General features: G+C 38.8%; 2 protein-coding genes across 2 annotated transcripts in view; both read left to right on the top strand.

Moving 5' to 3' along the window:
• The window catches only part of MMAA (metabolism of cobalamin associated A), a 98,938-nt gene that overhangs the window by 49,482 nt on the left and 21,575 nt on the right, over window positions 1-27,881 (top strand). Inside the window, exon 8 of the transcript XR_012093471.1 lies at window positions 21,819-21,892. The gene's annotated coding sequence lies outside the window, so the exon portion shown is untranslated. The remainder of the gene's footprint in view (window positions 1-21,818; window positions 21,893-27,881) is intronic.
• Window positions 10,899-27,881, top strand: part of C7H4orf51 (chromosome 7 C4orf51 homolog) — a 71,540-nt gene continuing 54,557 nt past the window's right edge. Inside the window, exons 1-2 of the mRNA XM_037992676.2 lie at window positions 10,899-11,190; window positions 21,819-21,892. Coding sequence (XP_037848604.2) covers window positions 10,958-11,190; window positions 21,819-21,892 — 307 coding nt within the window. The 5' untranslated portion in view covers window positions 10,899-10,957. The remainder of the gene's footprint in view (window positions 11,191-21,818; window positions 21,893-27,881) is intronic.

Here is a 27,881-nt window from a genome sequence, read left to right on the forward strand (position 1 = left end):
TAAAAAAATTAGCGATGAGCAACAGAAAAGCCATTATGAAGTGTTTGGCCACTCAAGCTATTCCGCCTTGAGGAGATAATGTCTGACACTCACCAAAGAGTGGGTAAAAGGCATAGTATATAAACTGTTCTGCTATTATAAAACTCATTTCAGTTCTATTCAACTTTTTATAACGTGCATTCACCTTCTCTAGCATCAAGCTCTATTATATGGCATTTACATTACAGATTTTTAGCTCAAAATATTATCTTAATAATTTGCTCAAAAATTGTCTCAAAACAACAACAGATATTTCACTACACATAATTTACCTACTTTCCAATATCAAGAAAGTATACCCAGGGTATGCTGTTTATGCTGCCTTTTTACACAGTTTTCTACTTAAATGGCTCTTGATTAGTGAATTAATCCTAAGCAGGGTGGCAGGAGGAAATGTCATTGGTATAGAGTATATTATTCAAATGTATTTGTAGAAAGTAGACCAGGCCAGGCATGGTGGCTCACGCCCGTAATCTCAGCATTTTGAGAGGCTGAGGTGGGCAGATCACTTGAGGTCAGAAGTTCGAGACCAGACTGGCCAACATGGTGAAACCCTGTCTCTACTAAAAATACAAAAATTAGCCATGCGTGGTGGCAGGTGTCTGTAATCCCAGCTACTCAGGAGGCTGAGGCAGGAGAGTTGCTTGAACCTGGGAGGCAGAGGCAGTGAGTGGCGATCGTGCCACTGCACTCCGGCTTGAGCAACAGAGCGAGACTCCATATCAAAAAAAGAGAAAGTAGATCAGTATGGCAGGAAATAAATGATGCTGTTCAGTGGCCCAAGGCAGATGCACAATAAATATTTATGGAATGAATGGATGAATGAACAAATTCTGAGCAAAGTTAATATGTAGACACAGAGACAAAGAGACAAAGCCATAGATTAAACAGTCCCTTCAAAGAGTGACAAATCAAAGGGCAGTAATATATTGAATTAATGCAATTTTCCAAATACCCTAAAATGGCATTTGTCAGGATACCCACATTTTTGTAGAACAAAACATTGCATCTCTTAGCTCAAAGCATCTCTCAGTGTACCTCTGGAAATTCAGAAACAGGTATGTAAATAGCAGTGCACATTATAAATCTGCCACCATGCAGACTAAATGTCCAAAGGATGTGGGGTGAAGTATTAACCTCAGTCGTTCTAGGATCGTCTGTTCCCAGGTCTTGGCACATTCTTTCTGTGCATTCTTAAACTTTTGGATCCCAAATCAGCACATAGTGAGAAAAGAGACAAGGAGAGTCAAACTTGGATATGTATTTGACTAAGCCACCAACATAGGCAAATAAACTCCCCATGGTAAATAGGGAGGGAATGAAGGGTCTGTCTGTTAAACTTCAAGAAGATTTATCATCTGGTCTCTGTTCACCAACATTCATACATTACCTATTTTAGCAACTTTATTTCATGGCTTTCTCCACCCTCTAACATGAGGTTCTGGGGAGAATTCAACTTATTTAAAGCTGTGAGGAGTTCATCTATCTATTATTTGTCTTCAAGCATTGAGAAACTGTAATTCACTAGGATTAATTCCTCTTTAACAGAGAACTTTTTTGGACTCCAGTTAGCAAATATGCCATGGGTGATAGCCTTCTAGAATACTTCCTCTGAGTTTGAATAATTTCTGGGGTTGTGAGGGTTTTGCATGTTAATATTTAATTGATAATATTTGATGTGTGGTTCTTAAACTTGGTTTCAGAATCTTCAAAGTATTTCAATGATGCATGTAACAAGAGACTGTATACTTCTTTCCTGTAAACAAGTCTACAGACCTCAGCTTGGGAACACAAGGCAATTTGCATTAAAAATAAATAAAGAATGTCATTCTTTGGTCTTTCTCTGCCGGACTCATTTATTAGGTCATGATTAGGAGCTTCTTTGAATATGAAATCCAGTCACATATGGGTTGTCAGAGATGCTTTTGGACTGTTCTAAGAAAAAAGGGAAAAGTCAGCACCAGAGAAAGCCAGGGTAGAGAGAGGTGGAGGGTGACAGATAGATGGAGTATTCACTAGGCAAGAGTCCAGACTTCGCAGCCATGTTGCCTGAGTTTCAACCCCAGTTCTGCTGCTTCCTAGCAATGTGACTTTGGGTAAACTTTTTATGGATCAGTTTCTTTCTCTGCAAAATTAGGGCAATAATGGTGCCTTTCTCATAGCGTTGCTGTGAGGATTAAATGAATATTAAAGTCTAAGAAACTTGCCTGGGAAGTGTAAGTAATCTGCTTCTATATTGATTTATTATTATTATTATTATAATATACATGAGACTCAGGTTAAACAAGAATACTTTTAAATATCTTTTAAGACATCCTTCTAAATGACTTTTGCTTTTCCCAATAATGTTTTGCATATAACAGACTGAGATTGGTGTACAAGCAGAATTGTATAGGACTGGCTTACTTTTATACTACAGGAAAGATGAGCCAGCTCCACTTGTGAGTCAACTTTCCCCACTCCCTCCCTGGGTGACCTGACAAAATCAGCTATTACTACGTGCTGTTTATCTCAGGGTTACCACTAGGAAATGCATGAAGCCTTGACCATTATTATGAATCTTTTTTTTTTTTTTTTTTTGAGACAGGATCTCGCTCTGTCACCCAAGCTGGAGTACAGTGGCCTGATCTCAGCTCTCTGCAGCCTTGAGCTCCCAGGCTCAGGTGATCCTCCCACCTCACTTCCCCGAGTAGCTGGGACTACAGGCATGTGCCACCGTGCCCTGCTAATTTTTATGTTTTTTTGTAGAGAGGGGGCTTTGCCATGTTACCCAGGCTGGTCTCCAACTCCTGGGCCCAAGTGATCCGCCCACCTTGGCCTCCCAAAGTGCTGAGATTACAGGCATAAGCCACCGTGTTGGGCTTTGATTATTTTTTAGCTTCAATTATTATGAGCCCTTTGGCTTATTTGCCTGAGAGTGTGCGGCACAATTTGTGGACTATTTCATCACAGGTGTTTATGAATAGACAGGGTTTCCCTGAAAAAGAACAACCATTCAGGTTTCCTCATATGTATACCTTGGTCTTTTCCTCCGTGGACTCATATTCTTTCCACCCTATTTTCCTATTCTCTATTCCCCACCCATTTTACACACACACACACACACACACACACACAGACACACACAAAAGAACTGTATACCTTATTTTCTCCTTCCTCTGATTACTGGACCCAGAACTAAAAGGAAAGAAAGTTTAAGAAGTATCATATTTGATTGAATTGATTCCAATCTCTATGCCTTAGAGGATTTTTTTCCTCAAGGCCTAGACTCTAGAAGAAAGTGGAAAAGTAAATGCAAACCCAAAAGATTTTTTGCAAGATTTGAGTGATTGATTATGATATGGCTTGGATATTTGTTCCCTCCAAATCTCAGGTTGAAATGTGATCCCCAAAGTTGGAGGTCAGGCATCCTGGGACGTGTTTGGGTCATGGGGGCAGATCCCTCATGAATGGCTTAGAGTCTGCCCTGTCATAATCAGTTCACAGGGTATCTGGTTGTTGAAAATAGTCTGGGACCTACCCCCGCTTCTTTGTCTTGCTCCTTGTCTCATCATGTGACATGCTTGCTCTCCCTTCCACTTCCACCATGAGTGAAGCTTCCTGAAGCCTCACCAGAAGGAGATGCCAGCACTATGCTTCTTGTACAGTCTGCAGAACCATGAGCCAATTAAGTCTCTTTTCTTTATAAATTACTCAGCCTCAGGTATTCCTTTATAGTAACATAAAATAGCCTCATACAGATTATATGTTGATACATTCAATTTGTTTTAATTTTTGTAAATAACATTTTGACTCTGATTTTAAGTACCTATATTCATTGTAAATTTTTTTTTTAAAAAATAAAAGAATATAGGATGTAAAAATCATGTGTATTTTTCCATTCAGCTAAAATAAGTATTAACATTTATATATAACCTTCTAGGCCTTTTCTTCTAAAATACACAAACACACACACACTTTTTATTAAGTGAAATTGGGTTCACGACATATACACTGTTGATCACCAGTTTCAGTTTTCAAATGGTAAACAGAACCAAAAATAAATTTCAGGAAAGCAATGAAAAAGATCCTTCCTTTTGGTCTTTTCCTCACAAATTTTATCAATTTCCTTTTCCCATTACTTTGCAGTTTCCCCTTCTTTTATTTCCATCAAGTCTTATTGCAACTGGTTCCTTGTATCCCGTGTCTTTTAAGCCATCTACTACTCAGTTTTTGATAAGTTCCTAAAAATTTCCAAATCACACAGTTGGTCAGTAAGTATGGAGAAATTATCCAAGATCAAGGACTAAGAATTAATATCATTGTAATTGACAGACTCAAACAGTTATTCACTGTTAACTCCTTATGTGTACTCATTAAGGTGCGTAGCGACACTCATCCAAATATCAGAACTTAGCACCTTATGGGGAGGAGATGGATTCAGTCTGAGATGGAAATTTCAGCTTCCTTGGGGTTTTCTTCTCAAGGGAATTCTGCTTTCTCTGGTCTTTATCTGGTATCTTCCTAGGTTTCATCTTGTGATGGTATCAATAAGCTTCTGCCTTCACAGGATATAGCCTGACATATCTAGTCTGTGGTGATAGAAATTGAAATAGTGGTTACCAGATGTGTTTTGTGCATGTGTATGTGTGTGTGCGTGTGTGTGTGCACGTGCACATGTGTGCATGTGTGTGTGTGCTGTTTTTAACTGGAAAGGGACACAGAGCAACATTTTAGCATGCTGAATATGGGTCATAGTTACACGGGTAAGGACATATGTAAAATATATGTGTGTACTTTGCTGTTTGATGTTATCTCTAAATTTTTTTTAACAAAATATGGCTTGATCCACCCTTTTGGCACGCTGTCAGTACTTTAAGCTAGTGATCTAGTCAAGATCTAGCAACTTTCAGAAACTGCAGACCAGCCGTTGTGTCAGCTATAGAGACTTCTGGCCTTTCCTGTTACTGGGTTCTTCTGTAGAACAGAAATCCTCAGAGATGCTTCTGACAAAAGGAGTTTTGTGGTCAAATAAGTTTAAGAAATGCTGCATAATCTAGGCCACTTTGCAAGATGCACAATGCAAACAGACCTTGAAAGCTCTGAGAAGTCTTACGAAAAAAAAACATGTTTATCCCAAATTGTTCTAAACTTACTTACCATGAAACCCTTTTCATTAATACCTATTGACATCTCATTAGAATAATCAGCTTGTGTTCAGAGAGAAGCCTAGTCAGTGCCAGGCCACCAAAGGCTCCCACGCACCAGGTGAAATGAACACCCCCTGCTAGTTTTATTTGGTATGAGGTCACTCAGTAAGCTCCTATTTTCACAAAATCATGCTCACAACCCAGAGTCTGTTGTCACAGTGCTCTTGATTTTTTTGTCATACTTAACACACTGATGAATAAACAATACAGCTTGCCGTAAATCAGTTACAAAAGGGAAGTTTTTAGTGCAGATTTTCCAACCTGGAAGTCAGACCATAGAAGTCAGTGTCCGTGAGAAGGAAAGTATCTAATAAAACGTCAGAACAAAGAATGATCATGAGGTCCTCTAGAATTATTATAGATTAAATACTTATGATAATAAATTCAATTAGTCTGTTCACTTATTCTCTCATTTGAAGTACAATTTATTATTTTATTTTGTTTTTATTTTATTTTTTGAGACAGAGTCTCACTCTGTCACACAGGCTGGGGTGCTGTGGCACGATCTCGGCTCACTGCAACCTCCGCCTCCCGGGTTCAAGCGATTCTCCTGCCTCAACCTCCTGAGTAGCTGGGATTACAGGTGAACACCACCATGCCCAGCTAATTTTTTGTATTTTAATAGAGACATGGTTTCACCATGTTGCCCAGGCTGGTCACAAACTCCTGAACTCAGGCAATCTGCCCGCCTCGGCCTCCCAAAGTGCTAGGATTACAGGTGTGAGCCACCGCGACCAGCCAGTCCAATTTATTTTTAACGGATTTGTTCAACATCTAGTGGACTGCTGAACTAAGTCATAATTCCATCTAAACCCAAGAGTAGACATTTTTCCTTAAGTTTGGCTACTTTTGGTTTTTGAGGTTATAATTGTTGAAATGATATCATAACTGATTATGGGAAAAGTAAAATATTATAGAGGCAGGAAAGTGATAACAAAGCACACTGATACTATAATGCATTTTTAAAAGACCTTATTTTATTCCATATTCATTTATAGATGAACACATACTTTGAGAAGAAAATTTTTAAATTTTTTTTACAAATAATCTTCACAATTTTGTCTATTTATTTTCCTGTGTCAAAACAATACATACTGCTGGCAGAGTTCTCCTCAAGCAGCCACTACCTGATAACGAATGAGTTAGAAAGACCTGGACAGCCCAGTGTTTCTTTCTCTCCTTCACTCTTTATCTTCATGGTCTTTTTTAAAAAAATAGAGATAGGGTTTTACTCTGTTGCCCAGGCTGGACTCAAACTCTTAGGCTCAAGTGATCCTCCCATCTCAGCCTCCTAAGTAACTGGGACTACAGGTGTGTGACCACCCCTGGCTTCTGTCATCTTTTTATCTAATCTGGATTTCTCCAAAAAGTCTTCAACTCCATAATAAAAAGCAGCTAAGCCTGCCAACATCTGCCTAATTCTTTTTCTAGGGCAAATGTGCTTATGTTCCAAATTTCAACATTTTAAGGAAGAAACCATAAGGAAACATACTAACAAGTATTTGCAAATAATCTCATTCTCAGAGAAACATATCATATAGTGTGTCAGCCTGACTTTAAAAGACTTTAAATTCAATCCCTGGAGCAGTGTCTGTCACCTGCATTCAAAGACCAGTTGCAGCAGAATCATGTAACAATATAAAAATGCAGATCTCGGGGCTTTACCTCAGACCTACAGTCTCTGAAGATAGAGCTGAGAGTTCTGCCAGTTTAATGGGCCCTATTGGTGCTGATTAAATCCTCTATCGAAATTCTTTTTTTCAGCACTTAATGATAGCTCCACTTGCAGAGTTGCTAATTGGCACTTCTGATTGGAGTGAAGCGGGGAATGTACATGGCATCTGTGTCTATAAAGAATACTGAGGGTTACTTGAATGAGCAATGGGGGTTGAGAACTACTGCACCAACAGTTAATTTTAAAAAGGAACAAACAGCCGTGCGCGGTGGCTCACACCTGTAATCCCAGCACTTTGGGAGGCCAAGGCAGGCGGATCACGAGGTCAGGAGATCAAGACCATTCTGGCTAACACGGTGAAACCCCGTCTCTACTAAAAATACAAAAAATTAGCCCGGCGCGGTGGCGGGCGCCTGTAGTCCCAGCTACTCAGGAGGCTGAGGTAAGTGAGTAGTGTGAACCCGAGAGGTGGAGCTTGCAGTGAGGCAAGATTGCGCCTCTGCACTCCAGCCTGGGCAACAGAGCGAAACTCTGGCTCAAAAAAAAAAAACAAACGTTGAGAGAGTAATTTCATTTTGATTTGCCACTGAATTGCTTTTTAATCTAGAGAAGTGAAGATGGGTAAACATAATAATCAGATTTACAGTAATTATTAGTGAAGGATGGAGGGATTCAAGTGAATAGAAGATCAAATGCTATGACTTCTCAACGTAAAAAAGTTCACGGCGGCATTTCCATGACCTTAATTCTCTCTCTCTCTCTTTTTAAAGAGGAAATGTGCTTTTTAAGCATTTCAGTAGTTTTTCGGGGAACAGGTGGTTTTTGGTTACGTGGATAAGTTCTTTAGTGGTGATTTCCGAGATTTTGGTGCACTCATCACCTGAGCAGTATACACTGTGCCCAATGTATCATCTTTTATCCCTCACCTGCCTCCCACCATTGCCCCAGAGTCCCCAAAGTCCATTATATAATTCTTATGTTTTTGCGTCCTCGTAGGTTAGCTCCCACTTATGAGTGAGAACATACGATGTTTGGTTTTCCATTCCTAGTTAGTTCACTTAGAATAATGGCCTCCAACTCCATCCAGGTTGCAGTAAATGCCATTACTTCGTTCTTTTTTATGGCTGGGTAGTATTCCCTGGTATCTATATACACCACATTTTCTTTATCTACTCTTTGGTTAATGGGCATGTAGACTGGTTCCATATTTTTGCAATTGCAAATTGTGCTGCTATAAACATGCGTGTGCACGTGTCGTTTTCATATAATGACTTCTTTTCCTCTGGGTAGATACCCAATACTGGGATTTCTGGATCAAATGGTAGTTCTACTTTTAGTTAAGGAATCTCCATACTGTTTTCCATAGTGGTTGTACTAGTTTACATTCCTACCAGCAGTATAAAAGTGTTCCTTTTTCACCACATCCATGCCAACATCTATTATTTTTTGATTTTAAGTTATGGCCATTCTTGCAGGAGTAAGGTGATACCTCACTTTGATTTGCCTTTCTCTGATAATTAGTGATGTTGAGCATTTTTTCATATGTTTGTTGACCATTTGTATGTCTCCTTTTGAGAATTGTTTATTCTTATGCTCAGTCTACTTTTTGCTGGGATTATTTGTTTTTTTCTTGCTGATTTGTTTGAGCTCCTTGTCGATTCTGGATAGTCCTTTGTCTAGAACAAAGGACTTTGTTGAAAACTTTGCATGGTTTGCAAATATTTTCTCCCACTCTGTGGGTTGTCTGTTTACTCTGCTGATTATATCTTTTGCTGTGCAGAAGCTTTTTAGTTTCATTTGGTCCCATCTGCTTAACTTTGTTTCTGTTGCATTTGCTTTTGAGTTCTTGGTCATGAAGTCTATGCCTAAGCCAATGTCTAGAAGAGTTTTTCCTATGTTATCTTCTAGAATTGTTATGGTTTCAGGTCTTAAATTTAAATCTTTGATCCATCTTGAGTCGATTTTTTTATAAGGTGAGAGATGAAAATCTAGTTTCATTCTTCTACATGTGGCTTTCCAGTTATCCCAGCACCATTTGTTGAATAGGGTGTCCTTTCCCCACTTTATGTTTTTGTTTGCTTTGTTGAAGATCAGTTGGATATAAGAATTTGGCTTTATTTCTGGGTTCTCTATTCTGTTCCATTGGTCTATGTGGCTATTTTTATACCAGTACCATGCTGTTTTAGTAAGTATAGCCTTGTAGTATACTTTTAAGATGGGTAATGTGATGCTTCCTGATTTGTTCATTTTGCTTAGTCTTGCTTTGGTTACACAGACTTTTTTTTATTCCATATGAATTTTAGGATTGTTTTTCTACTTCTGTGAAGAATGATGATGGCATTTTGATGGAAATTGCATTGAATTTATAGATTGTTTTTGTCAATATGGTCATTTTCACAATATTAATTCCACCCATCCATGAGCAAGGGATGTTTTCCCATTTGTTTGTGTTATATATGACTTATTTCAACAGTGTTTTGTAGTTTTCCTTGTAGAGATCTTTTTTTTTTCTTTTTTTGAGGTGGAGTCTCACTCTGTCACCCAGGCTGGAGTGCAGTGGTGCGATCTCAGCTAACTGCAAGCTCCACCTCTCAGGTTCACGCCATTCTCCTGCCTCAGTCTCCTGAGTACCTGGGACTACAGGTGCCCATCACCACGCCCGGCTAATTTTTTGTATATTTTAGTAGAGATGGGGTTTCACTGTGTTAGTCAGGATGGTCTCGATCTCCTGACCTTGTGATCTGCCTACCTTGACCTCCCAACGTGCTGGGTTACAGGCGTGAGCCACCGTGCCCATCCTCCTTGTAGAGATCTTCTGTCTCCTTTGTTAGGTGTATTCCTAAGTATTTTATTTATTTATTTATTTTTGCAACTGTTATAAAAAGTGTTGAGTTCTTGATTTGATTCTCAGCTTGGTTGCTGTTGGTGTATAACAGTGCTACTGATTTGCGTACATTGATTTTGTATCCTGAAACTTTACTGAATTCATTTATTAGATCTAGAAGCTTTTTGGATAAGTCTTTAGGGTTTTCTAGGTATATGATCATGTCATCAGTGAACAGCAACTGTTTGACTTCCTCCTTACTGATCTGGATGTCCTTTATTTCTTTCTCTTGTCTGATTGCTCTGGCTAGGCCTTCCAGTACTATGTTGAATAGAAGTAGTGAAAGTGGGCATCCTTTTCTTTTTCCAGTTCTCAGGAGGAATGCTTTCAACTTTTCCCCATTCAGTGTAATGTTGGCTGTGGGTTTTTCATAGATGGCTTTTAATATTTTAAGGTATGTCCCTTCTTGCCAATTTTGCCTCAAGTTTTAATCCTAAAGCGATGCTGGATTTTGTCAAAAGTTTTTTCTGCGTCTATGACCTTAATTCTTAACCCTGGCTGCTCTTTAGAATCCTCCAGGATTAAGCGTTAAACAAATAGTGATGCCTGGGCCCTACTCCACATCAACTAAATCAGAATCTCTGTGGTGGGGGCCTGGAGTCCTGCTTATTTTAACAGCTTCCAGGGTGACTCTAGTGTGCAGCCAGCCAGAGCACCACTACACTTTGACACATGAGAAGCTGTTGAGTCACCTGCTATTGTTGACATTACAGGCAGTTCATGTTCTCTTCCAGACACTTGGAGGTCTTTAGGAGAAGTGAATGCTTGGCACTGTTCTTTCATCTCATTTCCACTTCTTGAACTACCATCATTAGGAATTACTGCTTTATTTGTGATAGTAGTAAAATACAAATAATTTTGCCACCTGCTTTCTTGCCAGAATTATGAAGCAGCATATTTCTTAGAGCAAAATCCAGAAAGTTATATAACTTACAAATATATTAGTTAAAATTTGCCTCCCTCGGGAGGCAAGGGGGTAGCATTTGTGGAATTTTGTGATCTGTTGCTTGGCAACTATATCTAAGACAGTTAAGCTTCTGCACTCTGTGAACTGTTGAGTCACAAAGTTTGGTGAGCCCAGTCAATTGCTTCCTGCTACTAGAAGGAAATTAATTCTTCATTATGCAGAGGACTTGACAAGTTTTCATCCAGAGCAGGCCATTCGTAGTTATGTCACACTTCTTCTACTTGACTCCACAAATTCTTCTGCCCTTTAGCCCTCTTACTTCTCAAGAGTTTGATCTGATCAGACGCAAAGCTGGAGCGTCTTGGCAGGATGAAACACGATGGTCAGATTCTTCCATGACAACATACATAGGCAGTTACCGGAAAAAACAACTGGACAAGTCCGCATGCAACCGATTTTCTTTTAGAGCAGGACAGCATCAGCCTGAGTGTAAACAGTAAGATCTCTTTGTAATTTGCACCTGGATATATCACTATAAATAGACAAGAGTGCCCTTAGAAGAAAGATGTATTGTAGACCCTGAAAGACTTCATAGACTTTAACCCTCTGTATTTTCTTTTGTAAATGTCAGCAGGAAGAAGAGCTAAATGTCAGTGACCAGCTGAAATTATGATCCTATTCTCTATTTAGTATTCCTAAAATTATATATAACTGCCTACTGCTGAAAGGATATGGATATGAATATTTGACTACATTTTGGGTATTTGGAGTTCTCTTTTCAGCAAAAAGGTGCTCCTGAGAATTTCGCTTTGTTTCTTGTTTGGTTTCTGGCTTTCAGGAGCTTAGAAGTTCCTTCAGAGCAGGAAGAAATTGACGAAATCCTTCCCTATTCCCTACTTGTGGTTATTGCATTTTCTGAGTGTTTACTGTAAGCCAGGCCCTATGATAAGCCCAAAATCAAAAAAATTAATTTCAGTTTATAAAGTGACTGCAACTATAGAAATAAGTAATCAGCACAAAGAAAGATTTTTTGGGTGTCTGGTGAGGGAGGGAGTGTTGTATGTCTGAAGAGAGCTCAGTAAAACAAGTTTCCTCCAAGCTGGTTTGACAGGCAGGCGAGGTGGGGAATGGAAAAGCACAGTGCATGGAGAAAGAACCATTTAGCCCCAAACACCATCAAGGAGCTGCCAGGAGCTAAGTACATTTGAGAAAGTATAAGTGGGGATGTGGAAAAATATCAGGACTTGTTATTAAGTCTATCCATCTGTATATATTAATTGGTAAATATTTTATCCAAATTCTTGGAACCTAATTGATAATCAGTTGAATTATTAACCTCAACTTCAGATGTCAGCAATAACCCACATAATACCCTGATAAATATTAGTTATATTTCCATCCAGGCCTTTCCAAATCATCAAAACAAGTACTTAAAGCTAAAATGTCTCAGAAAGACTTCCCCATTGGGTGCCTTGCCTGGTTTAGTCCAACAAACTATAATTTCTGCATTTTAAAAATATCTCTCAAGTATATTGGCACTTAATTAGCTTTGGACATCCCTTTGCTAATTCTGTGATACTTGAGGTTCCTCTTGGCCAGGTAGTGGAGTTGTCTTAGTCATTTTCTGCTTCTACAACACAATACCACAGACTGGGTAAATTATAAATGATAGAAGTTGGGGTAAATTATAAATGATAGAAGTTTATTTGGCTCATGGTTATTGGAGGACAAGAAGTCCAAGAACACGGTACCAGCATCTGGTGAGGATGCAATAAGATGATCATCTTATCGCAGAGGGTGAAAGGTGGAAGAGAGCACTTGCAACAGAGAGAGATACTGAAACTGAACTTGCTTTGTAACAGCCTCCTCTTGAGATAACTAACCTGCTTATATTATTAATCTATTTGTGAAGGTTCCACACTTATGACTCAATCACCTCTTATTACCTCCCAAAGCTATTGCATTGGGGATTAAATTTCTAACACATGAACTTTTGAGTGACACACTCAAACCATAACAGGAGTCTTTAAGCACTGCTGAGGTCCTTTTTGAAAATAGTGTTTGAAAGAAACGTGGTATCCAAACAGATCCATTTACCAGAGTAGGAAAAAAGGTACTATACTTAATAACTGAAAAAAATGCAGGAATAGGACATCTGTTGAAAATGTATAGAACATCTGTTGAAAATGTATAGAACTTTGAATTTTTTCCTATTCAGAGAGTGATCATTATGTGAATCATTCCAACCAAGGCAGCCTGTGACATTGCAAAACACAAAAGAGCATGGGCTTGTGAGGTTCACCTGTTTTTGGAACCTCAGAAATGTAAATACATTCTTTGCACAACTATTGCTTATTCTATTAGACGCTAAGAAGAAGCAAGTGTTATAAATGAAGATGAAGTACAGATTGAGCTCATTTTGAAAGTACTGATTATATTCTAAATTTACTTTGTTTTTAATCTTTTTCATGGCTAATTTTAGTCCCAAGGACAAATGTCTTTTTAAGTTCTGAGCAAAAGCTATTTGATTAAAATTCCATAAGGCTATAGAGGGACATTCTACATCACTGTAAAATCAGAATGGTCCAAGGAGAATTATTGGGACAAAACATAAAATGACTGATCATATAAAGTGGGTTAAGTCAAGAAAGTATTAAAATATACAAAACATTATACATTATACTTTTTACTCATCATATTTATTTACCACATACATTGAATATTCATATTGTATGAGATAGAAAAAACTTGGTAAAAGTCTTGATCATTTGGTTCTGAACCAGTTTTAACTGCAGATATGTAAATTTATAAATATAATCAAAAGGATTCTGAATTTGGAGAATGGAGATTAGTGTGATACAGACCTTAAGCTATTATGAAATATTGTCATCAATCCCAGTTATCTGCCAAGGTTGAAATAAGGGAAGGGTCACATTTTGGAATTCCTAAGACAGGAATGTGGCTCAAGTATAAAATATTAAGTCTTGATTCTTTCTGTATTCAAGACAAGGAATGAAATGGCATATAAATTGGGAAGTAAGAACTAAAACTGTCTTTGTTTGCAGATGACACTATCATCTACATAGAAAATCTGAAGGAATCAGCAAAAAAAAAAAAAAAAAAAAAAATCCCGGAACTAATAAGCTATTACAGCAAGATTGCAGAATACAATGTTAATATATAAAAAATCAATTATTTTCCTATGTATGAGCAATAAACAAGTGGAATTTTAAATAAAAAACATGATACCATATATATTAACATTTCCCAAAGTTAAACACTTAGATATAAATCTAACAGAATATGTACAAGATATATATAAGGAAAACTAAAAAATTCCAATGAAAGAAATCTAAAAAGAACTAAATAAATGTAGAGATTTTTCCATGTCCATGGATAGGAAGACTCAGTATTATCAAGATGTCACCTCTTCCCAAATTGGTCTATAGATTAAATGCAATTCCAATAAAAATCCTAGCCGGTGAGTTTCTGAATATCAACAAACTAATTCTAAAGTTTATATGGACAGGCAAAAGACCAAGAATAACCAACACGATATTGAAGAAGAACATAGAATTGGAGGACTGACACTACCTAACTTTAATGCTCACTATAAAGCCAAAGTAATCAAGATAGTGTAGTATCGGTGAGCAAATAGATCAATGAAGCAGAATAAAGAGCCTAGAAATAGGCCCACATAAATATGGTCAACTGGTCTTTGACAAAGAAGCAAAGGCAATACAATGGAGCAAATATTGTTCTTTTCAACAAATGGTGTTGGAACAACTAGACGTCCACATGCCAGAAAATTAACTGAGACACAGACCTTATACCATTCACAAAAATTAACTCAAAATGGATCATAAACCTAAATGTAAAATGCAAAACTGTAAAACTCCTAGAAAATGACAGGAGAAACCTTAAATAACTTTGGGTATGGCAATGGCAATGATATTTTAGATACAACACCAAAGGTATGATCCATCAGAGAAATAATTGATAAGCTGAATTTCATTAAAATTAAAAATATCTGTTCTGAGTAAGACAATGTCAAGAGAATGAGAAGACAAACCACAGACTGGAAGGAAATATTTGCAAAAGACACGCTTGAAATTTTTGTATTTTTAGTAGAGACGGGGTTTCACAATGTTGTCCAGGCTGGTCTTGAACTCCCAACCTCAGGTGATCCATCTGCCTCGACCTCCCGAAGTGCTGGGATTACAGGCATGAGCCACCGCGCCTGGCCATGCATGATACAAACTTTTAATATTTAAATTAAGAGGAAATTAAAAACTTAGTGCTTACCAGTAACAGTTAAAAATGTTGTAAAAAATGCCACATATCAGCCCGGGCAACACAGTGAGACCACATCTCTACAAAAATAAAAAAAATAGCCGGGTGGTGGTGACACATGCCTGTGGTTCCAGCTACTCGGGAGGCTGAGGTGGGAAGATTACTTAAGCCTGGGAGGTGGAGGCTGAAGTAAGTCATGATTGTGCCACTGCACTCCAGCCTGGGTGACAGAGTTAGACCCTACCTCAAAAAAAAAAAAAAAAAAAAATGGCACCTGCAACATGGCTAAAATAGGTCACATCTCTAGGAAGAAATGTAATCAAAGATGTGCAAGATCTCCACTCAGAAAACTAGAAGACATTCGAGAAAATAGAGGCAATCTAATAGGAGATACAAACCATGTTCATTAATTGAAAGATGATTGATGTGGTTTGGCTCTGTGTCCCACCCAAATCTCATATCCAATTGTAATTCCCACTGTCGAGGGAAGGTCTTAGTGGGAGGTAATTGGATCATGGGAGCAGTTTCCCCCATGCTGCTTTTGTAATAGTGAAAGAGTTCTCATGATATCTGATAGTTTAAAAGTGGCAGTTTCCCCTGCATGCTCTCTCTCTCCTGCCACCATGTAAGATGTTCCTTGCTTCCCCTTCATCTTCTGCCATGATCGTAAGTTTCCTGAGGAGTCTCCAGCCATGTGGAACTGAGTCAATTAAACCTCTTTTGTTCATAAATTACCCAGTCTCAGGTAGTATCTTTATAGCAGTGTGAAAATGGACTAATACAAGGATATAGTAAAAATGTCAGTTCTTTCCAAATTGATTTATAGATTTTATACAGTTCCAATAGGTGTTTTTGTAGAACTTGACACAATGATTCTAAAATTCATGTGGAACTACAAAGAGCCAGGAAATAGCTGAGATACTCTCAAAACAAACAAACAAAACAAACAACAACAACAACAAAAAGGTGAGGGTCTTGTTCTATCAACAACAAACTTACTATAAAGCTTTAGTAGTTGAGGCAGGGTGCTTTCATGAAACAAGAATAAACAAAGACCAGTGGAGCAGAATAAAGAGCCAGAAACAGACCCATGCATATACAAATACTTGATTCATAAAAAAACAAAAAACAAACAAAAAAACCCAGCAGAGCAGCAGAGAAAGGCAATGTTTTCAATTCCAAATAAATTAATTCAGATGAATTGAATATCAAAGTGTAAAAGGCAAATCAATGAAACCATTAGATGACAATATGGAGAATATCTTGACTATTTCAAGGTTGGCAAATATTTCTTAAACAAAACACAAAAAGCACTAACCGTAAGGAAAAAGTTAGATAAATTTTGAATTACCTTAAAATTAAGTGGTTCTATTCAACTAAATACAATATTAAGGGTGTATAAAAAGGCAAGCCACAGAGAAGAATATATTTTCAACTTAGTGACTGACAAAAGGCATCTATGAGAGATATATGTACTTATATACATATAAGTGTATATATATGAATTTGTAGGAACTCTTACAAATTAATACCAAAAAAACACAACCCACTAGAAAAATAGGAAAGAGACTTCAAAATTAAATCAATAAACCAAGATATCCAAATAACCAATAAACATACCAAAGGTGCTCAACTGCGTTAGCAATCATAAAACGCAAATTAAAACTACAAAGAGTTTATGCTAAACACCTTCAAGAAAAGTTAAAATTTAAAAGACCATTAATATTAAGTGTCAATATAGACCAATGGCACAGAATAAAGAACCCAGAAATTAAGCCACACACCTACAGTCAACTGATCTTTGAAAAAGTCAACAAAAATAAAAAAGGGGAAAGGACACACTATTCTATAAGTGGTGCTGGAAAACTGGCTAACCATATGCAGAAGAAAACTGGACCCCTAGCTTTCACCATATAAAAAAATTAACTCAAGATGGATTGAAGACTTAAATATAAGACTTCAAACTATAAAATCCTAGAAGAGGCTGGGCATGGTGGCTCATGCCTGTAATCCCAACACTTTGGGAGGCCTAGGCAGGTGGATCACCTGAGGTCAGGAGTTCAAGACCAGCCTAGCTAACATGGTGAAACCCCATTTCTACTAAAAATACAAAAAAATTAGCTGGACATGGTGGCAGGCACCTGTAATCCCAGCTACTCGGGAGGCTGAGGCAGGAGAATCACTTGAATCCGGGAGGCGGAGGTTGCAGTGAGCTGAGATTGCACCATTGCACTCCAGCTTGGGCAACAAGAGTGAAACTCCATAAAAATAAATAAATAAATAAATAAATAAATAAATAAATAAATAGGCCAGGCGCGGTGGCACACGCCTGTAATCCCAGCACTTTGTGAGGCCGAGGAGGGCAGATCACGAGGTCAGGAGATTGAGACCATCCTAGCTAACATGATGAAAACCCGTATTGGATAAAGATACTAAAAATACAAAAAATTAGCCGGGCGTGGTGGCGGGCGCCTGTAGTCCCAGCTACTTGGGAGGCTGAGGCGGGTGAATGGCGTGAACCCGGGGGGCGGAGTTTGCAGAGAGCCAAGATCGAGCCACTGCACTCCAACCTGGGCGACAGAGCTCCGTCTCAAACAACAACAACAAAAACAAATAATAATAATCCTAGAAGAAAACACCTAGGTAACACTCTTCTGGACATTGCCATAGGCAAAGAATTCATGACTAAGTCCTCAAAAGCAAACACAACAAAAACAAAAACTGACAATTGGGACCTAATTAAACCACAGAGCTTCTGCATAGCAAAAGAAACTATCAATTGAGTAAAGAGACAACCCACAGAATGAGAGAAAATATTTTTAATCTATGCATCCAACAAAGGACTACTATCCAGAATCCATAAAGAACTTAAATCAACAAGTAAAAACCAACAAACCCATCAAAAAGCACGCAAAGGGCCAGGTGGGTAGCTGACGCCTGTAATCCCAGCACTTTGAAAGTCTGAGGCAGGAAGAGGATTGCTTGTCCCAGGAATCTGAGACTAGCCTGGGAACATAGGGAGACCCTATCACCCCCCAACCCCCCCAAAAAAAAGAATTAGCCAGGTGTGGTGGCATGTGCCTATGGTCTCAGCTATTCAGGAGGCTGAGGTGGGAGTATTGGTTGAGCCTGGTAGTTCGAGGTGCAGCGAGCTATGATCATGCCGCTGCACACCAGCCTGGGTGACAGAGTGAGACCTTGTCTCAAAAAAAAATTGCGCAAAGGATATGAACAGACACTTCTCAAGAGAAGACACAACAAGTGGCCAACAAACCTGAAAAAAATGCTCAGCATCACTAATCATCAGAGAAATACAAACCAAAACCACAATGAGATACCATCTCACACCAAGCAGAATGGCTGTTAATAAAAAGTCAAAAAATAACAGATGTTGATGAGGTTGGAGAGAAAAGGGAACATTTAAACACTGTTAGTGGAAATGCAAATTAGTTCAGCTCCTGTGGAAAGTAGTTTGGAGATTTCTCAAAGAACTGAATATAGAACTACCATTGACCCAGCAATCCCATTACTGGGTATATTTCCCAAGGAAAGTAAATCATTTCAACAAAAAGACACATGTGCTTGTATGTTCATTGCAGCACTATTCACCATAGCAATGACTTGGAATCAACTTAGGTGCTCATCCATGGTGGATTGGATAAAGAAAATGTGGTATGTATACACTATGGAATACTACACAGCCATGAAAAAGAATGAAATAATGCCCTTTGCAGCAACATGGATGCAGCTGGCAAGTGAATTAATGCAGAAACAGAAAATCAAACACAGCATGTTCTCACTTATAAGTGGGAGCTAAACAGTGGATACACATGGATATAAAAATGAAACAGTAGACACCGAGGGCAGAGAGGGAAAGGAGCAAGGGTTGAAAAACTACCTATTGGGTACTAAGTTCACTATTTGGGTGACAGGTTCAATATAAGCCTAAATTTCAGCATCACACAATATATTCATGTAACATACCTGCACATATACCCCTTGAGTCTTAAAAAAAAGCCTACTAAATGTTGATAAGGATGCCTAACAATAAGATCTCTCATATACAGCTGATGGGAATGTACGTTGATGTCGCGCTTTAGAAAAAGTTTAGTTTTACCTTCTACAGTTGATTCTACGGATATTGTAGACGTAGCAATTCTACTCCAACTGAAATGTGCTTTCACATGTACGTTGAGAGACATGTACAATAATGTTCTTAGCAGTACTTTTCATAATAGCCAAAAAAACTAAAACAAGCAAAATGTAGAATAAGTACTATTCATTGACAGAAGCGTCAGCTGTGGTGTGGTCATACAATGGAATACTGTATAGTAATGAATAAGAAAAACTATGGTTCCACTCAATAATCTCACAAACATAATGTTGGGCATTTTGAACCAGGTGACATGCTGTATAATTCTGCTTATATAAAAATAAAAATAAAAATAAAAAACCCAGCCCAAACCAAGCTATAGTTTTTAGCGATAAAATATATTAAGAGAAGCAATAAAGTGGTTCCTGTAGAAGTTGGGAAATTGGCCCAATGACCACCTGTATCAGACCATCTGCCCCAAATCTACTGAACAATAATTACTGGGGATTTAGCTTAAAAATCTGCACTTTTAAATTCATACCCCCAGGTGACTCAACTGCTGCTGTTGGTTAGGAGAAGAAAGATGCAGAGTAGGTGACCAACCCCTGTCTCAGGAATGATTAGGGCAGGTTTTTGTGCTGAATACATGTATAGGAATATTTTAGGCCTCGTTAGGCTGATATCAATTCCACTCTACCCCTGCATCATGGAGTTACAGGTTCCTGAAGCATGAGGACCCTCCTCCCTCAATCAGTGACCCCAAAATAATTACTACCATGTGTTGAATTCTAGAAATTGATGACTTTGTTCATTCCATACAAAATAACCTGCGCTTCCCACCCAGTCCCTGCTTGCTTAGAGTGTCATATTTGGATTCAAGGAAACTGGGATACAGATGTGTTTCAAAGGATACACACTGCATCTGTGAGTCCCCAAGTTACTCCGCTGATATTAAGTTTTTGGTTTTTTCAGAAACCAACATAATTACTGTAATCTTTCTTATCCCATTCATAGCACTTATCTTATTTCGAAAACAGCTCCCTAGAGAAACACTCATAAATCCCTTTGAAGTAATTATGAACTTAATGTTTGAGCTTTTCATGCGCAGAAGTTGAAAATGTTACCCTTTTATGACAAATTAGAGAACAAACAAATCACTAAAGACGACAAGAAAGTCCAACTGTAGTTTATTTAATGGGATTGTGGGATTACAGTTGGGAGCATAGAAAGAGTGGAAGAGAACAAACAAATGTTTAAAAACCAAATAAAAAGATGAATGATTTATATTCCTCTGGGTAAATACCCAGTAATGGGATCACTGGGTAGAATGGTAGTTCTGTTTTTAGCTTTTTGAGGAAATGTCATACTGTTTTCCACAATGGTTGAACTAATTTACCCTCCTACTAACAGTGTACAAGTGTTCTCTTTTCTCTGCAACCTTGCCAGCATCTGTTATTTTTAACTTTTTAGTAATAGTCATTCTGATTGGTATAAGATGGTATCTCATTGTGGTTTTTATTTGCATTTCTCTAATGATCAGTGATAATGAGTTTTTTTTCCATATGCTTTTTGGCCACATGTCTTCTTTTCAAAAGTGTCTGTTTATGTTCCTTGCCCACTTTTTAATGAGATTGTTTGTTTATTTCTTGAAAATTTGTTTAAGTCCCTTTAGATGCCGGATATTAGACCTTTGTCAGATGCATAGTCTGCAAATATTTTGTCCTCTTCTGTAGGCTGTTTACTCTGTTGATAGTTTCCTTCGCTGTGCAGAAGCTCTTAAGTTTAACCAGATCCCCTTTGTCAACTTTGGCTTTTGTTGTGATTGCTTTTGGTGTCTGCGTCATGAAATCTTTCTAGAACATAACAACACATGCATGCAAATGTTCACTGCAGCATTATTCACAATACGAAAGACATAGAATCAACCTAAATGCCCATCAATGACAGGTTGTAAAAAGAAAATGGGGTACATATACATCATGAAATACTATGCAGTCACAATCAAGAACAAGATCATGTCTTTTGCAGAAACATGGATGGAGCTGGTGGCCATTATCCTTAGCAAACTAATGCAGGAACAGAAAACTAAATATGGCATGTTCTCATTTATAAGTGAGAGCTTAATAATGAGAACACATGGACACAAAGAAGGGAACAACGTGGCCGGGCACAGTGGCTCACACCTGTAATCCCAGCACTTTGGGAGATTGAGGTGGGCAAATCACAAGGTGAAGAGATCGGGATCATCCTGGCCAACATGGTGAAACCCTGTCTCTACTAAAAATACAAAAATTAGCTGGGCTTGGTGGTGCGCGCCTGTAGTCCTAGCTACTCAGGAGGCTGAGGCAGGAGAATCACTTGAACCTGGGAGATGGAGGTTGCAGTGAACCAATATCACACCACTGCACTCCAGCGTGGTGACAGAGTGAGACTCCGTCTCAAAAAAAGAATGAAACTACAGACACTGGGGTCTACCGGATGGTGGAGGGTGGGAGGAGGGAGAGGAGCAGAAAAAAATTGCTATGGGGTATTAGACCTAATACCTGGGTGATGAAGTAATCTGTACAACAAACCCCCATTACACGAGTTTATCTAAATAACAAACCTTCACATGTACCTCCAAACCTAAAATAAAAGTTTTAAAAAAAGATAAATGGAAATTCCTGTAAGTCCATAGGCTTCATGTGATTTATAAATCCATAAATTTGTAACTTGTTTCTTCTACTTGCTTTTCTTAGGATGTCATTGCCAAACAGTTCTGCCTGTCGTCTTCTCTGCTGGGCTGGTACCCAAGAGACTACAGATGTCAAAGGTAAGTGCAACATGAGAAGTTTCTGGGCCCAGCCCTTTTGCCAGGGTTGCTGTGTTTCTTTCAGGTTCTTTTTTTTCTCTGACTTCACTGAGATATGATTGACAAATAAATATTGTAAAGAAAATGTGGTATGTATACACCATGGAATACTACACAGCCATGAAAAAGAATGAAGCTGTGAACTGTGGCTCACACCTGTAATCCCAGTACTTTGGGAGGCCGAGGTGGGTGGATCACTTGAGGTCACGAGTTCGAGACCAGCCTGGCCAACATGGTGAAACCCGTGTCTACTAAAAACAGAAAAACAATATTAGCTGCGTGTGGTGGCGCATGCCTGTAATCCCAGCTACTCAGGAGGCTGAGGCAGGAGAATTGCTTGAACCCAGAGCTTGCAGAGCTTGCAGTTAGCCGAGATGGTGCCATTGCACTCCAGCCTGGGTGACAGAGCAAGACTATGTCTTAAAAAACAAAACAAAACCAACCGACCAACCAAACAAACAAAAACAGACCTAATCTCTTAACAATTTTTTTTTTTTTTTTGAAACAGGGTCTCACTCTGTTACCCAGGCTGGAGTGCAGTGGTGCGATCTCGGTTCACTGCAACCTTTGCCTCCCAGGTTCAAGTGATTCTCATGCCTCAGCCTCCCAAGTAGCTGGGATTACAGGAGCCTGCCCCTATGCCTGACTAATTTTTGTATTTTTAGTAGAGATGGGATTTCACCATGTTGGCTATGCTGGTCTCAAATTCCTGACCTCGTGATCTGCCCAACTCAGCCTCCCAGAGTGCTGGGATTACAAGCATAAACCACCATGCCCGGCTCTCTTAGGAAATTTTAAGTATACATTGTAACTAACCATAGTCACCATAGTGTACATAAGGTCTCCATAAGTATTCATCTTATAACTGAAAGTTTGCACACCTTGACCAAAAATTCCCCATTTATCTTACCTTACACCTCCTGGTAACCACTGTTCTACTATGCTTCTATAACTTCGACTTTTTAGATTACACATATGAGTGAAATTATGCAGTTTTTGTCTTTCTGTGGCTGAGTAATTTCACTCGGCATAATGTCCTCCAGGTACATCCATGTTGTCACATAGACCGAGATGTCCTTCTCTTTAAGGGGGAATAATTTTCCATTGTATGTTTATACCACATTTTCTTTATCCATTCATTATCGACAGACACATAAGTTGTTTCTAGATCTTGACTCTTGTGAATAATGCTGTAATGAACACGGGAGTGCAGATAGCTCTTCAAGGTCATGATTTTATTTCCTTTGGTTGTGTATCAGTAGGATTGTTGGATCATACAGTAATTCTATTTTTAATTTTTTTTGAGAACCTCCCAATTAACATTTCCATCAACAGTGGATAAGGGTTTCCTTTTCACACATCTCTGACAACACTTATTTTTTAACTTTTTGATAATAGCCTTTCTAACACGTAGAAGTGATACCTAGCTGTGGTTTTGATTTGCATTTCCCTGAATTTAGTGAGGTTGAGAACATTGTTATATACTTTTTGGCCATTTGTATGTGCTATTTGGAAAAATGTCTCTTCAAGTCATTTTCCCATTTTTAAATCAGTTTTTTTTCCTGCTATTTAGTTGTATGAGTTTGTATACCAAAAGTATCTGAGACAGGTCTCAATCAACTTAGAAAGTCTATTTTGCCAAAGTTAAGGATACATCTGTGAACAGCCTCTGGATGTCCTGACAACATATGCCCAAGGTTAGGGTAGAGCTTGCTTTTATACATGTTAGGGAGACACGAGACATCGGTCAATACATATAAGATGTACATTGATTCAATCCAGAAAGGCAGGACAACTCAAAGCAGGGCCTACCAGGTCAGAGGCAGATTTAAAGATTTTCTGATTAGCAATTGGTTGAAAGAGATTTTATCTAAAGACCTGGAATAGATTAGAAAGGAATGTCTGGGTTTTGATAAAGGGATCTGGAGACCAAGGTTTTATCATGCAAATGAAGCCTACAGGTAGATTTCAGAGAGAATAGACTGTGTTTCTTATCAGATTTAAAGAGTCTGTTCTATCAGTCTTAAACTCTCTCTGTTGATGTTTGTGAGGCATGTCTGACCCCCAGTTTCCATCAGACCCTGAACTAGTTTTTCAGGATAATATGAAATGCCCTTGGCTGAGGGGAGGGTCCACCAGTCAGTTGGGGGCGCTTAGAATTTTATTTTTGGTTTACAAGTTCATTATGTACTTTGGATATTAACTCCTTATCTGAGAGATGGTTTGCAAATATTTCCCGTTATTCTGTCAGTTTTCATTTCGTTGATAATTTCCTTCCCTGTGCAGAAAGTTTTTGTTTAATATAGTTCCATTTGTTTATTTTTGCTTTAGTAGACTTTGCTATTGATGTTATATCCAAAATTCACTACCAAGACCAATGTCAGAAAGCTTTCTCCCTGTGTTGTCTAGGAGTTTCTTGTTTTCGGGTCTTATATTTAACTCTTTAACCTATTTGAGTTGATTTTTGGGTGTAGTGTAAGATAAGAGTACAATTTCTTTCTTTTATATGTCGATATCCGGTTTTCTCAGCCCAATTATTGATGAGACTACTGTGGGAGCCATAGGCTCTTGGCTCCCTAAAGCTTTGGTAAAAATCACTGACATGAGGCAGATTGATTAATAGGAGAAAAGGCATAAACATTTATTTAACATACATCCATGGGAGCCTTCAGAATAAAAACCCAACTTCCCAATGAGTTACAGAAACGTGTAAATTATCCTGAGGCCACAGTAAAGAATGCAGACTCAGAGAATGTCCAGAAACAGGTAAATCAGGCTTAATGGCAAGGCAGGTTTAGAGAGAGAGAAATGAGGAGGCTTGACTGGCAAAGGTGGCTTTTTTATGTAGATGAAGCCTTCTTCAGAGAGAATAGACGGTAAATGTTTCTTTTCAGATTTTTAAAGGTGTCAGTTCATCTGCCAGAGTTGGAGGAAAAAGTTTTAAATAAATAAATAATAAAGGTGTCAAACTCTCAACCTCTCCTGGATCTGGGGGAAGGCATAGAAAGGGGAGGGGGCATGACTTCATTAATGGAGATTCTCTACAGATGCAAATTTCCCCCACTTAAAATAGCTTCACAAGGCCACTTCTGTCTGCTGGCCAAGCAGCAGCCATTTAAAAATATGTCAAAGAAATATATTTTTGGATAAAGTATTTTAATTTCTTTCACTATTCTTTCCCTATTGTGTATTCTTGGTGCTTTTGCTGAAGATTAGCTAACTATATGCATGGGTTTATTTCTGGGTTCTCTGTTCTTTTTCATTGGTCTATGTTTCTGTTTTTATGCCAGCGCCATGCTCTTTTGATTGCTACAGTTTTCTAATATATTTTGAAATTAGGACAAATGTTTTTTCTTGCTGCTTTCAAAATTCTCTTTGTCTTTGATTTTTGAAAGTTTTGTTACTGATGGCAAATCCATACAGGTCTGCAGCAATCTCAATTCTTGCCTCCTTAGAAGAAAGAATTTGACTGAAGGGCATAAGCAGAAGGAGAGACCAAGGCAAGTTTCAGAGCAGGAGTAAAAGTTTATTAAAAAGCTTTAGAGCAGGAACGAGAGAAGGTAAAACACACTTGGAAGAGGGTGAAGCAGGTGACTTGAGAGATCACCTTGGAAGAGGCTAAAGCGGGCAACTTGAGAGATCAAGTGTGCAGTTTGACCTTTGGCTTGGGGTTTCCTATGTTAGCATGCTTCCAAGGCCTTGCATCCCTTCTCCCTTGTTTCTTCCCTCGAGATGGGCTGTCTGCACGTGCAGTGGCCTGCTAACACTTGAGAGGAGAGCATGCAGTGTGTTTACTGGAGCTGTACACATGCTCATTTGAGGCATTCTTCCCTTACCAGACAAATGTCTTTAGAAGGCCATGTACTAGTTAACTCCACAATTTTGCCTCTTAATGTGTAAGCTGGAGCCCATTCACCAGACTCCTGAGATCTTATTGGGATGCTGCTGATCACCAGTTTCAGGAGTTTCTATTTATTGGGAGACTGCCTTTCCCTGGCATCTGCTATGACCAATTATTATTTTAGAGAGACAGTTAGCAATCACCTGACCATAGCTTGATGGTTGCCTGACATTCCTGTTGTGTGTGTGTGGCAAGGTTGGAGGCTAGGCCATCTCTTGCCCTGCTCATGCCTGACTAACTACCTCCTGTAACATTTCCCCCCTCAAGAGTCCAGTACCCCAGTTCTTTGGGGAAAGTGGATGAAGGTCAATCTTCTGTAACTGATTCCTGCTGACAGAGAGGAGTGGTAGTGATTGTTCTGCAGGTCTTGGCCTCTTGCTAGCTGTCAGGGCAGAGCTGGTTCCATGGGTTGGTGAAAGCAGTATCCAACCAGGTCCAAGAGACAGGGACAGGATTTTGCCTCTGTCATGTCCTACTAATGAGCAGTCTAGAGGTCCTCTGTAGAAGGCTGGCTCTTGAATATTGAGAGGACAGTATCCCTCACTGATGATCACATGGAGCTTGATGGCCTGAAGGTGAGAGGCAAGAAATAGGATTATTGGAATTAGAAGAATGCTAAGTCAAAATAAGGGGGTGATGATAGCTCCAAAAAATTCTGAGACTGCCAATATGCTCAGGTAGCTGGTGGCTATAGTTATGCCTGCTAAGACTTGGGTGCATGGGGTTGCTAGCTGATTCCATTGGGTTCTTGGGGTTGCTAGCTGATTCCAATATGTGCCCAGAATTAGAATATTGATCCAGATTTTTACATTACCCATCCGCCTTGTTTCTTCTGACCTGCAGCCAGAGATCACTGGCTGGTTCACAGGAATAAGCAGGGTTAATCTAAATTGCAGACAAAAACTCAAAAACTGATGAGACTAGAATCTAATAATAAGTGTACCATAGTTTTTGAAACAAAATTTTTTTCTCTCCGGTCCTCAGTTTTATTAAAGACAAATCATGATAGAACTGACTTGTTCACAAAATAAACTTTAGTCTTATTATACTTGGCATGGTTATTTGCATAAAGCACAGTGAGAATAATTATGTGCCATATAGAGTCCTTTTAAAATTGGCTTTAATGAAACTGTGTTCCATAAGGAATTTCAGATAAGACTTTTTTAAAGCCTTAGGTTGGCACCATCAAATACCTGTATGACTTGGGTAAAGTTCTCTCTTCTTATGGTCTCAAGATAACTTGGGGCTTCTAGGCCTGTTATAAAGTGACATTCTTTACTCACCACAAGCCAGGAACCCTTTACAGGGACTGTGCAGCCAAGGTATGAGGGCAGTTTTCCGAAGGAACTTTTATTGGCTTCATAATTCCATTTTGATTCCTTAAAGAAAAGCATGCCATTCCAGTCAAAGCCTTGGTAAAATAACCAGTTTCTCCAAGGGTGTCCTGTTATAAAAGAAAACAGATTCTTTTCTTCCTTTTTTCTTTTTTTTTAGGCGGAGTCTTGCTCTGTCGCCAGGCTGGAGTGCAGTGGTGCAATCTCAGCTCACTGCAAGCTTCACCTCCCGGGTTCATGCCATCCTCCTGCCTCAGCCTCCTGAGTAGCTGGGACTACAAGGCACCTGCCACCATGCCCAGCTAACTTTCTGTATTTTTTAGTAGGGATGGGATTTCACTGTGTTAGCCAGGATGGTCTCGATCTCCTGACCTCGTGATCCACCCGCCTCGGCCTCCCAAAGTGCTGGGATTACAGGCGTTGAGTCACCACGCCCTGCCCATACAAGATACTTTTTTATATAAAAGATGCTTTTTTATATAAAATCTCTTCTTTATAACCTTCCGTGCCTTTAGAACCTTTGAATTCAACAAAAATCATTCTCCTTTCATTAGAAAGTAAAGATTTGTACTGCATGTTGCTTTGCAAGTTCTGTAAAGGGGGAACAAATGAGGAGATTATTTACATACTGCACTGGAGAAGTTATCCCACCTCAAGAGATTGCTCAGTTAGATTTTTGCTAGTGCTTGTCTGAATAAGTGTGGGCTATTTCTAT

The sequence above is a fragment of the Chlorocebus sabaeus genome, chromosome 7 (genome assembly GCF_047675955.1).
Source record: "Chlorocebus sabaeus isolate Y175 chromosome 7, mChlSab1.0.hap1, whole genome shotgun sequence".
In the NCBI taxonomy this organism is placed as follows: domain Eukaryota; kingdom Metazoa; phylum Chordata; class Mammalia; order Primates; family Cercopithecidae; genus Chlorocebus; species Chlorocebus sabaeus.